Source organism: Gopherus evgoodei, chromosome 13 (assembly GCF_007399415.2).
Source record: "Gopherus evgoodei ecotype Sinaloan lineage chromosome 13, rGopEvg1_v1.p, whole genome shotgun sequence".
Classification (NCBI taxonomy): Eukaryota; Metazoa; Chordata; order Testudines; family Testudinidae; genus Gopherus; species Gopherus evgoodei.
In genome coordinates, this window is record NC_044334.1 from 8,685,304 (window position 1) to 8,698,742 (window position 13,439).

Sequence of the window (13,439 nt, forward strand, 5' to 3'; positions counted from 1 at the left end):
GGGCCTGGTGTGGATTGAGGCCTTCCCCAGGACATGCTGGTGCAGTGGCTCCCACCTTCAGGAAACCAGCCTGTAATATGTTGTTAAAGGCCCATCTTCCAAGCGCCAGCCCCAGCTTCTCCCCTAGTCCCTCCCGGAAATGGTCTCAGAGCTGCTCTCCAGCCTACTGGGCAATGCCCAGCCCTCTAGACAGGTCTATAAATAAGAACCCAGGCAAGTGTATGGGATAGCTGGATGGGGGTGAGAGGGAGCCCCCCACTCCCCCGCCCCCCCAAAAAGCCTGGAGGCTACAGGGGCGAGGCGTGTTGGCCTTGCCTGAGCCAGTAACAATGCACAGCACCGAAAAAGCCAGCGAGGGGCTGCAAGAAGCCCGTTCCCCTGCCGGGGAAGTAACTACACAGAAGGGCGGGGGGCGGTTCGACGGGGGATGGCCCCTTGGTTCTCCACCCACCCTATTTAGCTAAACCAGCGAGCGGCGGGAGGCGGGGAGAATCAGAGCGAGCGGTAGGATTTCCCCAATACCTCTCCGGCGGCTGCAGCCCCCTGCGGCTGAGCGGCTGCTTCGGCCTGGCGAGCTCTCCCTGGCGGCCGGCGCTGGAGCGCGCCCAGGCAGCCGCCGAGCCAGTTCCGAGCGGTGCCGCGGAGAGCCGCCTGCCGCGGGGGACAGCTCGCTGCACCGCATGTAAACGGCCGCTGCTTGCGCTCGGCTCCGCGCCTCCCCCGGCTCTCCGGGCGCACCGCGCGGCCTTCCGCAGCGGGGTGCGGGGCTCCGGGCCCGGCTGGCGTCGGGGTGCAGCAGGGCGTGCGCGCGGGGGAGGTTTGCGCTTTGCAAACGCACGAGGGACTCCCCCCCCACCTCCCCGGGGCTCTCCTGCATTGAGCGCCGGCTCCCGGTCTGCTCGCCCGCGGGAGGCGGTGGGCAGCCGCCTGCCCTGTGCCCCCGTCGCCCCGACTCTGCTGCTGGGCGTGTTTGGGGCGCAGCAGGAAGGAAGCGTGTAAAGCCAAACGCTGGGGGCGCACCAATCCCCAGCCCGGCTCAGCTTCACTGCTGGCGTGGCCCGGCGAGGGAGCCTGGGGTCGATCTGTGCCCCTGCTCCCCATGCACCCCCCGCGTGCGGAGAGCGGGGCCGCGCCCGGCGAGGGGAGGGAGTGCTGGGCTAGTTTGCCAGGCTCCGTGCACCGAGCACAGGGGCGGAGACGGGGGCGCTGCTGCTGGGGCTGGAGGGGGGCGGGTCGGTGCCCTGCGTTCCCTGCGCCCTGCCCCGGTGGCGCTGTCAGTGGCCCAGGTGCAGGGGCGGGCGGTGGATCACCGTGCGCTCTGCTCGGAGAAGAGAGGCTCGGTTTGAGCCGAGCGCTCTATCCCCGGTGCAACGATTGGTGACAAGGGGAGGAGGGAGCGTGCGCTGTATCCCCAAGGCAGGGAGCCGGGGGATTTGCGCCTGGCGGAAGGTCCTGCTTTGCTCTAGGGAGTGAGAGGGTCTCAGAGGTGCGCTCTGCTTCGGGGACAGGGCTGGGGAAGAGGACGCTGTGCGCTCTGCCCCGGCGGTAGGGTCTGTGCGCTCTGCGCCGGGGCTGGGGATAGGAGTGGAAGAGGGAACGGAACCTTCTTCGGCAGCTTTAGCCTCTTGCCCTGGGCTTTGCTGGGGGCAGCACCCTTGCTCCCATTCCTTCGGCAGGGCACCAAGCGTGACCGAGGTTTGGAGCGGTTCAGGGCTGGTCTTGGCTCTGATGCGCCCTCTCTGCTCCCTTCCCACGCAGGGTCAGCTCGGGCAGCTGTGCCAGAGCGGGGCCGGCTCCTTGGCTGGACTGTGGAGCTCCTGGCTGTGCCCGAAGCCCTTCACCTTCTACCTTCAAGCTCAGGGAGGAGGTAGATTTTCTTCAGCTTGGCTCCGCTGCCCCCCAGAGATGGTGGGCCACCTGCACCTGCAAGGAATGGAAGAGAGTCTGAAAGAGAAGAGCCGGGAGGGCCTGCTGGACAGTCCGGATTCTGGGCTGCCTCCCAGCCCTAGCCCCCCTTTCTACACCCTGTCTCCCGGGATCATCGGGGGCAGCAGCACAGGGCCGGATCACCCAGGACATGGGCCCAGAAAGGAAGCCAAGGAAGGCAAAGTGGTAAGAGCCTTTCACATCCCCCTGGGGCCCTACAGCTTCCTCCCAAGGATGAGAGGCTGGGGTGGTTCTTGTTCCTGGCTCCACAGGGGTTTAAGTGGGGAACTATCTCCATCTTTCACTGGGGACCACCCCCTATTCCACATCAGGATGCTTTTATTTGGATTGTAAACTCTCTGCCCCAGAGAGTTTACAATCCAAATAGACAAGAGGGACAAAGGGTGGGAGGAAGAAAGGGGGTTTGTACTAGCCTGTTTGGGTGTCAGAGGCAGGCAGGGAATGAGAAGAGTGACTCAGACCCAAACCAGGATTCCAGTAGCTTCCAGCATTGGATCCAAACCCGGATCTGGGTTTCACAAATGAATCCCCTTTAAAAACCCAACCCCCTGCACCTCCGGGTGACCTGGATGTGGTCTCCAGTGAGGAGTGAGACTCCTTCATGATTAATCCCTCTATTCACCCAGGCTTCATCAGGTGGGATGGGCCACTGGTGAACCCCAGAGGCAAAACATTAAAAGGCTCTTAGAGAGCACTTCATGGGTGAATCCTTCCTGAAGACAGCTACACTTCAAACCTGGAACCCCTGCTCCAGCTGCAAACTGTGGAAGCAGCTGGCAGCCTAGTTCCTTGCTGGCTGGCAAAGATTTGGCCGCTGGTGGACAACCAGTGAGAGTTCAGGGGGATCTGGGGACATTCAAAGCCTCCAGCACTTCCCTGTGGTGAACTATTTGCAGTTTGGATTGGGAGCTGGAGGATAAATCATAGTAAGGGTTTGCTAATTAAAACATGTCAGATGCATGCTCCAATTTCCAGTGTAAAGAAAGAAATAAGACATCAGCCTCGTTCAGTGGCTCTCAACCTTTCCAGGCTACTGTGCCCCTTTCAGAAGTCTGATTTGTCTTGCATACTCCCAAGTTGCACCTCACTTAAACTATTTGCTTACAAAATCAGACATGAAAATATGGAAGTGTCACAGCACACTGTTATTGGAAAAGTGCCAATTTTCTCCTTTTAACCATATTATAAAAAATCAATTGGACTATAAATATTGTAGTTACATTTCAGTGTGTAGTATGTAAAGCAGTACCAGCTATGTACCCTGTTGTAAAACTAGGCAAATATCTAGATGAGTTGATGTACCCCCAGTGGTACGTGTGCCCCTGGTTGAGAACCACTGGCCTGGGTGACATGGTTCTGTACAGTAAAAAGAGAGTAGAAAGCTAGTTACTGCAAAGCAACATGCGGCTAGGTCTGAAGTTGTGACTAGACATACCAGAGCTGGCTTCTCAGCAATGCTGAAACTGTTTCATTCCAAATCAGTCTGATTTGTTTGTGAGCACGAAGCAACAGTGCTACAGTCATTTCTGCTCTGAATGTGGAACAGTGCGCTATTCAGAACAGTTTATGTACATGTGTCAGGACTGTTGGTATCAGAGACAAGATTTGGAAACGTTCACGTTCTCTTCCAAAGGATAAAGTTGTTTTTGCTTGAGAGGTGGCTCTGTGCTACTGCTTATTTGTTTGAATCGTGCTTCAGAGAATGATGCAGTTTGAAAAGTTATCCAGGGTATGGCTAAACAGTACAGCTCTATTAGTTTTCAGGATTGAAATCCTGGCAGAAGCTATATAGATAGAAGCCCGATTCTGATCATCTTGACAAAGGGTCTGTGAAGTGTTTGAGGGTGCAGGAGGATTTAAGCAGATTTATTATGATTTTTGTTCTGCTTCATTTTGTCAATTTCAATCTGTTGAATTATAGATTGCTTTTAAAGACTGAATCTTAGGAGCAGTTGCTAGAGGGAAGGATTTTCCCCAAGGTTCTTTCAAACATTTTTCTGTTAAAAAAACAAACAGATTTTTAGATGTATTCAACCACACATTTAATTGCTTAAATACAGAGTAAAAACTATATGCAGCAAAGAGATGTTAGCTCTGTATAGGAAAGAGTAACACTTTATGAATTTCAGTTACCACTCTAATACCTTCTTCCCCCTGTGCAGATTTGCACTGAAAGTTCACCTTCTTTTCAGGTTCTCAGGATGTGTTTAATGTTTTATTGAAAACTGTCTTTTCTACCTTAATATGCCGAAGTCCTCACACGAGTACTAACTGTTGCTCACCAAAATAACTGCATCCGGTGGGTTTTAATTTTAAAAAACAAATTCATAAAGTAAATATTGATGTTCCAAATTTGGAGCCTCATCCCACATGTAAGTAATTTTACACATAGGAACAGTTTTCATTAACTTCAGGGGGATATCTACTTGGGTATCCCCATGCCTAAGACTTTGCAGGATCAGGTCCTTGTTATGCATTTGTAAAATGAAATGTGTGAGGAGGGATTAATGAACTGAAAAAGAGCCAGAAACATGTATAAAACTCTACAATGGAGTTAGATCAGCTGCCATGCAGATAGTTATCAGAGACCCTATACACTCTTTGGTCATCCCCTCTGAAAAGGAGATTGTACAGAATGGCACCTTACTTATCAGGGAAAAATTCAACCTTGGTATAAGTGGGTGCAAATAATAGAATAGTGGAATATTCTGGCTGAATTAACCCCTGGGGTCTTCTTGACTCTTGTAGAATAAATATTTTCTAAGATCTATGGAAAAACAAAATTCTATTATCCAGCTATTTCTTTGATTTTGAACACATAAATATTAGGCAGCATTTTGAGAGGTTAATGTTTGTTATAATTGTTTGCCAACTGAACACAACATTACAACAGTGTTAGCTGTGAGCCCTTGCTGTTAGGATGTAGGATTGTTATATGGTGGATGCTTTTATGCTGTAGTAGGTGTAGAAGAAACACAGACCCAGTAATATAAAAAGCAACACAGACCCAGTAATATAAAAAGCAATCTTATGCACTAATATGGGGGAGGAAGCAATGCAAGTGCTTGAAACATGGGACTGTACCATAGGTGGAGATTTACTCTAATCAGACTTGCAGTTGGCACACTGCAAAATAGTGAAATATGTTATGTATTTGTATGGGACTGTCATTCTACTTTTCTACAAATGGAATTTCGTTCCATCTAATTTCCACTCTGTGAACACTATGCTTGCAACTGGTTTGGTTCAGAAAGCAAAACTATGGAGAATGATGCTTGCTTCATACAATTAAATGTCAGCTTCTAATTAGTTTTCGTCTCACCATTTAAGGAGAACTCACAGATCTGTGAGTAATTATGCAATCCATGAATTTGTGCTCCTGTTTTAATTGCCTTGCTCTTTGCAGTTTATCAGAGAGCATGCACAATCGGTGAATCAATAATTAATGCTATTTGCAGACTAAATCGTGCGTGTTTAGTACCTCTTGTATTATTGTTTGTGGTATTTATACATGAGATAAAGCTGAGAATAGTCTGTGCTATAATACAGTAAAATATGTATAAGCTATATTCCTAATATCCAAAACTCTATCAGGTACAATTACAGTACGCTGTACCTGGAAAAATAGCTGGGAAGTATTTCATGGCATTTCTTATTCTTATAACTCCAGTTTTAATCTTCCTGGGGTTCAGCTACTTTGTTCCAGCTTTAAAGATAGATTTAAGAATTTTTCTAGCTCTGGGATAATTCTTGACATACATACTGAAATGATCTTGTATGTACTTCCCAGGGACATTCTTCTGTTTACAGTCCACATTCCCTGTGTTTGGTGTGATTAACTTTAACTATAAAAAAGAAAACTCTTCTTTTTAATAAGCCAGACTTTGTTTGAAGACAATTCACCATTTATTCACATTTAACCGGCCAATTTGGCTATAGCTTTGGGATCCAAGAAAATGTGAAAGGCAATTTAGAGCCAGAATAATAAATACCGCAAGCTCAATACCATTATATTGGACTTTGCTTGGAACACAGGGAAACTGACTTTTAATTCTCCCAAGTAACCCATTCCTTGGAGATTCTTCAGCTGCTTTGTGCATAAGGGCAAGTGTTCCCCTGAGAAGTATATAGCCTAGAAATACAGAGTGACTTTTAGCTATCTTTTACATTTAAAAGATGACTGAATTTTTAATTTTTATTCTCAAGCACATTGGAACTTGTGTTACCAAGCATCCCATGCATTGTATTAGAAAGACAAGGTATACATTGTATTGTATGTCTGGGCAGAAAGGAAGACCCTTAATATTAGCTGCAAGAAGCAGCATAGGTTAACAGCTTTCACAACAACTGCTAGAAAGAAGTGGACGGATCAAGGGGCAGCTGCTCAGACTTCAGTGCAGTTACCTCCACAGAAAATTTACTCCTAAGATTGCCCAGGAATACAGTTCTGATGTGGAGGATCCGATTCTCAGCTCACCGATATAACTCCATTGTTTTCAGTGGATTTACACCCGTGGAAATGGGATCAGAATCAGGCCCAAAGGTTGTCTGCTCGGAACTTACTTGTGGGTTTACTGTTTACAACTTTAAAAAATGTTCCTGGGTTATACTTTCCTTCAGCACTGAGCTGCATATGGTACACAGGGACTCTGGTGATTTTGAGGTCCCAAAAAGGGATAGCAATAAGATGCCAGGATTTTCTGGGGGAGGCAGAGTTGCTAGAGAAATATGTGGTATGCAGGAGGGAGTTGTCCCCCTCCCTGCACAGACACACAATCCACAGCTCTCTCAGAGGGCCCATAAATTCTGTTCCGAAAGTAGGGAATGTGCATGATCTGGCTAGAAGTGTTCGGTGCTGAATCATTTGCTCACATTAACATAAAATAAAGCAGCAGAAATGGGCCCTGATCAGAGCTCATATGTGGTGTTGGGGCAAGAGGGGCGGTGAAAGACAGAGGATGAAAATGGGGAAGGATATGGGTGGTTAAACCACAAGGCTGGGAGTCAGGAACTATGTCACTCTGGTCCAGTCCCAGACCCATTGTACCTCAGTTTCCCCACATGTGAAATGGAGATGATACCTCATTCATAGGGGAATTGTGAGCCTTCACAAAGGCCCTGATTGTGTAAAGAGTTCTGCAGTCAGACTTGTGCCTACATGAAGCCCCACTGGCCTCAATGGGGATTTGCCCACATGAAGATCCTTGCAGGAATGGGGCCTTCCTCGTGTCTGGAAGGTAGAAGGCTCTATGGAAGTGGCACTTTAGCTCTAAACCACAGCCCTTTGGAAACATGGACGTTCTCTGCTTAGCTTGGCTGCTGATGCTTACTGGTACTTCAGCATATAAAGAACTGGGTCCATGCCTGGGCCGAGAGTGGGAAGCATCGTACCCCTCTATCTGGATGCAAGTATGTGCTGCATCACTGAGCCAAATGCCTCTATTTTGTTTTTGCCCCACTATGCATGTGGAAAAAAAATCTGTCAAAATTATTTGGATGTGCTTGGCCCTTTGTCAGAACAATTTGCAGACACAGCTCCCCCAGCTCCCTTGGCAGCAGGCCTGTCATCTGGGAGACATGCAGGGCAGGGCTGTTTGTTCCCAGCACAGTCCCATTTGCAACAGGTTACTTGTTATCTGAAAGGCTGATACATCACTGTCCACTAATTTAACCAGAGCAACACCCCTATCGCTCCACATAAGAAGTGTCCCCACCCCAGGGTATTCTACATAAATAATTGAGGTCCAGATACAGCCCTTTGGATCAAATCCTTACTTGGGGCAAATTTGTGCCATGGGACAGTCCAGGACAGAGGGGAGAATGAGTTGGAAATCGCAATGTTCCATGTAAGGTGTGTGGGTTCCCCACCACCACCTCACGCCCATGGAATGAGCAGGATGTTTGGCCCCCCAGAATCCATGACTTCCTATGCCTCCCATCCCCAGCTCACTGGCACTGGCATGCCTGCTAAGATGGGGCAATGTGCATGCGAGTCCCTTTGGGATACCGCCTCCTACCCCACAATGGGCCCTATGGGGGAGACAGTGCCACGAAGACAGCATGGATGGAGATGATCCATGCATAGAAGGTACCTTCTGGGTGAGAAGTGTGGGTGTGTGGCAGGGTATAATGTGTGTGGCAGACCTTGCCCAGGCCAAATGTCCCGTCAACTTTGGGTCCTTAGGGGCCAGTTTACCCCCTCCCCTCCCCTCCCCATACACAGACAGAAAACTGCAGTAGGTGGAAAGGCCATCATTCTTTCTAGGAGGTGGAGTTTGGTGGCCCTTCAAACCCCCACACATCCCGAGATCCCTGAAGAAAGTCAACAGAGGTGTATGATTCCCTGTAAATCCCTCCCTCCTTCCCCCCATTCCAAATAGCAGCATGCTCCACTCTGAAGCCATGAGACCCTGGCATCCCTGCCCACATCTGAGCCCCACCCATAACCCACAGGAAGCCCTTGTAATTTATGCTGAGGGGACTGGCATTCATTTCCACTCTCACCTCCCTCTCTGCCCCGCACTCCTTTTTGCCAGAATCTAGCTCTTGCTCCACCTCATCCCCTCTTATATGAATCTGGGCCCATTTCGCCACCTCTTTGAAACATCCCTGGCAGGAGAGAGCTGGCAGGCCTCAGGCACTGCCTAATCTACAAACCGTATGCCAGCTCAGCATTCCAGTTACTCACCAAGCTAACATGGTCTTGTTTATAGACTGCTCCAACTAACCTCTGTGTCTGTGTGTTGATTAATATCTCACTCCTAGCAGTCACATGAGTGGGAATCCCAAAATGTCAGGCCTGCGTGTAAAGCAGAGCCCAGCCCCTCCTGTATGTCAAATACAGGGTCTCTCTGGAGGGATATACTATTCTTTTCTAGTCCCCACCAGAGGAGTGTCTCCGGATGCCAGAGCACAAATTGCAGGAATGGAACTGCGTCTGCCTAGTTTGGGCAAGCAGCTTTCAGTTCATTTCATAGCTACAAGGATCCACCTTTCTGTACTAAAGTCCTTCTAGGATATAGTGTCCATTGCCCCAGAGATCCCCAAATGCTTTGAAAATTAAATACATAGAGGCAGATCTCAGCTGCCATCCGGCTGCACAGCTCCACTGAATGCACTGATTTACACAGGCTGAACGTCTGGTCCCAAACACTGCACGTACCCTGCGGGTGAGGGAGAACACAGCTGCTGGGAGATCTAATTCTCCATTCAGGTAGATGTGCATGTGCTAGCTTGAAAAATATCACTGTGGCCATGGCAGCACGGGCAGCAGCTTGGGCTAGCCACCCAAGACCCACAGAGAGTCGGGCAAGATGGTACTCGGGCCGCCACCATCCTGCTCTTTTTAGCACCTTAGCTTGAGCAGAGCTAGTGAGCGTCTGTCTACCTGAGCTGGGAAGCACGCTTCCAGCTGCTGCGCAGATATACACACAGAGACAGATAGGCATGCCACAACCAAATCCTGTCGTCTTTACTAGGCAAAACTTCCACAGGATTTAAATAAAATCGGGGGAGTTTTGCAAGAGTAAAGGCTGCAGGATTTGGCACATAATTTTTAGATAGATATAAAGGAATCACTTCACTGGCAATGAAAATGTAACTACCTCTAGGGTGGAACCTTTCAGCTACTTAACATCCCACTGCATCACTATATAGCTCTTTTGGTCTAGAAGTTAAGTACCATACATTTTCCACTTGAAACAAAAAGTTGTTTGAGAGCTGCAGGATGTAATCATCTAAAATTAAATATTCCATAACACTAGGACTACCAGCCACACTTTCAATTTGATGTCTCCATTGACTGTTATCACTTCCAAATGAAACCGGTCCTGTTTCTGGGAACATGATAGTTGCATGAATAACAGGGCTTGTAATCTCCAGTACATCAAGACATTAGCAATGCACAATCATCTATTAACCAAGTGTATCTTACCGGTTAAAACAGATGTAGATGTATCATCTCCACTGAATAACTCAGGCAAATATTTGATTACTGCTGTAAATGTCAGCTTGCTGAAAATGACATTTTCATGGATCAGTATGTTCACGTGAAATCTGGAAAGAGATTAATATGGGGGTTAGCTAGAAGAGGCCGCTGGTGACTTGAATTCAGTTCCTACATCTGACACTTGGGCAAGTGATTTCATCTTTTGGTTCACATCTATCAACCTGTTTCAGACTGCTGCCCATCGCCATAGTATCTGAGCCACTTCCACATAAAATCAATAGCAGTAGTGAAGTCCCTAGTAGACGTCATGTAGCCTTTGCTCCCTTTTCGGAGTCTAAAGTCGTATGGGGTAGGAGTTTGATTTTTTGTTTGTTTGTTTCTTTTTTAGATTCTATTAATTTCCTTTTTTGATGTGGTTGGTAGGTGTTTGGGGGTAAAGGGAGTGCCAGTGTTGTGTCATTTTTTGTGGTGGAAAGGCTCCCTTCCTAGCTTTCCAATCTGCAGTCCATTTCATTCTGTAAAATGCCTCGAGTCTCTGAGCATAAGGTGTTATACCAGGGCTAAGTATTTGTCTGGTTCTCTTATTTATTATTTGTGTTACTATAGCGCCTAGGAGCCCTGATCACGGGCCAGGACCCCACTGGGCTGTGCACTGTCCAAAAACAGAACAAAAAGACAGACCCTGCCCCATGTTTATTGTGGCTAGAGGAATCCAGTCTTTGTACTGGCTTATTTATGCAATTGTTCTGAACAGGTATCACCACGCTATATACTCCAAACATTCAGTTGCATTTCCCATAGTCCTCCAGCAGATATTAAGCTGATGGACAGTTGTCCCTGCATAGTAACCCTTAGTACTACTTATGTCGGAATAGATAAAACACAGCTCATGGCAGGGGGTTGAACACCTGTCTGGGGAACCCTTTTTGTGTGTTTATCATGGGATAGCTTTCAAAAGCAGAGCTTAGCTGCCCAGGCCTTTACGTGCCTGAAAGGCACAGGAGTTGAGAAAGAGGGGAAAAATGCTGCCAAACAAGAAATAACTTAAGTTTTTTAGTAACGTTTTAACCCTTCGGTGTTAGGAGCACATTCTTTACTAGAAGGAAAATAGTCTATCCTGTCCCTTGTTAAAGACGTGCTTTGGGGTGAAATTCACCCCTTTGCAGAGCAGATGTACCACTGAAGTGCTGGTTTGCAGGCAGAAGTTGTCTGGGCCTGATGCTGACTCTGCACAGGGTTAATTTGTTCTTGAGCCCTCTCCCAGGGGCACTCTTGGACTCCTGGGAGCAATCCCATCCCTGGACAGGGTGTAAGGGTGGTGACTTTCAGGGGGATGCTGATGGGAGCTTCAGAGGAGGGGAGGAACACCCAGCTGTGTGTCAGAGGACACTAGTAATCCAAAGCGTGTGGATTACCGACTACAAATATCCAATATGTATTTTCATTTCTACCCATAGGCTTGACCTCTGCTTTCCTTATGGATCATGAAGGGCTGTTTGGGAGGTAGCACTGTCTAATGGCCAGGACTCCTGGGTTCTATTCCCAGCATGATTGCTGACCTGCTGTGTGATCTGAGACAGCTCACTTCCCCTGGCCGTGCCTTGGTTGGCCCAGTTGCCAGGATTGTGCTCAAACTTTCCCCCACCATCCAGACCATCCCCTCTGGCAGACACCAAGCATGTCACATTTCAGCCCCAGAGACAAACCCACACTTTGGAAAGCTAGAAGTAGCGCTGAACAACATTTTTTTGAATCTCAAAATATTGCTGAAATTGGAGGTGGGGAAAATGTTGATGAAATTTTGGTGAAACTGCCTCATTTTTCAAACAAGTATAAAGCTGATTCCTCGTTTTATAATTTTGGAATTTCAGATTTCAAAATAACTGTGAAAGTTAAAATAAAAAAAAAAAATCACAAAATTGCCGCTCCCTCCCTTTTTTTAAAAACCAACTTTGGCTGCAAATGTGTGAAAATAGGGAGTTTAGGTTTGAAACTGTTTTGCTACCTTAACTCCGGGAACATCTGCCACTAACTGTGCTGTAATGAAGATACAGAGATCGACACATTTAATTTAATCCCCATTCTTCACTCAGTAACTACAGATTAGATGGAAGGGAAAATGCTTCAGAACTCTGAATGCTGTAGGGACAAACAGAACCTCAGCTGAGATTCCTCCAAAGAGCTGCTCCATAAAACAAGTGATGCTATTTAGTGTCCTCGTCACTCTATGCAAGGTTTTTGATTGCTTAGAGTGGAAGCAAACTGCAATGTTTTATGAATGATCTTTCAATGTACGCCAAGCTTTATAAGCCACTTAGAATTCTGCATGTGGAGGGCCTAAGTGACTTCAAGGGAGTTCTCATGCAGCAGTTGTATGATTGGACTTTTGGACTCATTGCCAGAGGATGTTATGAAAGCCAATGGTATAACTGGGTTCAAAAAGAATTAGATAAGTTCATGGAGGATAAATCCATCAATGGCTATTAGCCAAGATGGTTGGGGATGCAACCCCATGCTCTAGGTGTCCCTAAACCTCTGACTGACAGAAGCTAGGACTGGATGACAGGGGATGGATCACTTGATGATTGTCCTGTTCTGTTCATTCCCTTTGAAGCCATTGTCAAAAGACAGGATACTGGGCTAGATGGACCATTGGTCTGACCCAGCATGGCCATTCTTGTGTAGTTAGTTGTGACACTGTGACTGTCTCTGATGGTAGAAGAGCGGCAATCACCAGCTCAACATGTCATTCTGCAGTTCTGTTCTTTATTGATTACCCAGATATGTGTAGTGTATATATCAAATTAAGCCCGCAGGAGCAATGCTAACATGGATTTACATTTGGTACCTATGCCAATGTATCATTTTCTACTTTGATTGCTCCCCTGCCAGTACCTTTGCAAACTCCATAGCCTGCATAAAAATGATCCTGTCACCAGCATTCAGGAATAGATGCATTTGAAGACCTGTTCCTGCTCCCATTGAAGTGAATGGCAAAACTTCTGTTGAGTTCAGTTGTGTAGGACGGCCCTTGCTACGCAACACACAGTGTTCCGGTTCCTGTGACAGGCTCCTGTTTCCAGCGAAGGGGCCCTGTTGTATTAATGAGTTAATTACTTCGACAAACACCTAGTGCTGATGTGTCCATGATCTGATTTAGCAGATACACACCATGCAATCAGCTATCTAACATTCTCCATTCACAGACCCCAGGGCCAGTGCTTCAATTTAGGCGGCCTAGGCAATTGCCTAGGGCGCCAGGATTATTGGGGGGTGGCATTTTGCCGGCGGGGGGCGGCAGGCGGCTCCGGTGGACCTGCTGCAATCGTGCCTGTGGAGGATCCCCTGGTCCCGCAGCTCCAGTGGAGCTGCTGCAGGCATTCCTGTGGACGGTCCGCTGCTCCCACGGCTCCGGTGGACCTCCCACAGGCACGACTGCGGCAGCTCCACTGGAGCTGCGGACCAGCAGACCCTCTCCGCAGGAATGCCTGCGGCAGCTCCACCAGAGCCGCGGACCAGCGCGCAGGGTGGCGAAATGGCTGTG

General features: G+C 48.0%; 1 protein-coding gene across 3 annotated transcripts in view; it reads left to right on the forward strand.

Annotated features, from left to right (window-relative positions):
* Positions 1–626: 626 nt before the first annotated feature.
* RFLNA (refilin A) overlaps positions 627–13,439 on the forward strand; it is a 34,591-nt gene continuing 21,778 nt past the window's right edge. Inside the window, exons 1-2 of one of the 3 annotated variants that reach the window (XM_030583305.1) lie at positions 627–682; positions 1,759–2,112. In XM_030583305.1, coding sequence (XP_030439165.1) covers positions 1,906–2,112 — 207 coding nt within the window. In that variant the 5' untranslated portion in view covers positions 627–682; positions 1,759–1,905. Of the gene's footprint in view, positions 683–1,249; positions 2,113–13,439 lie in introns of those variants that run through there. The other 2 variants (XM_030583306.1, XM_030583304.1) reach the window with 2 other exon arrangements.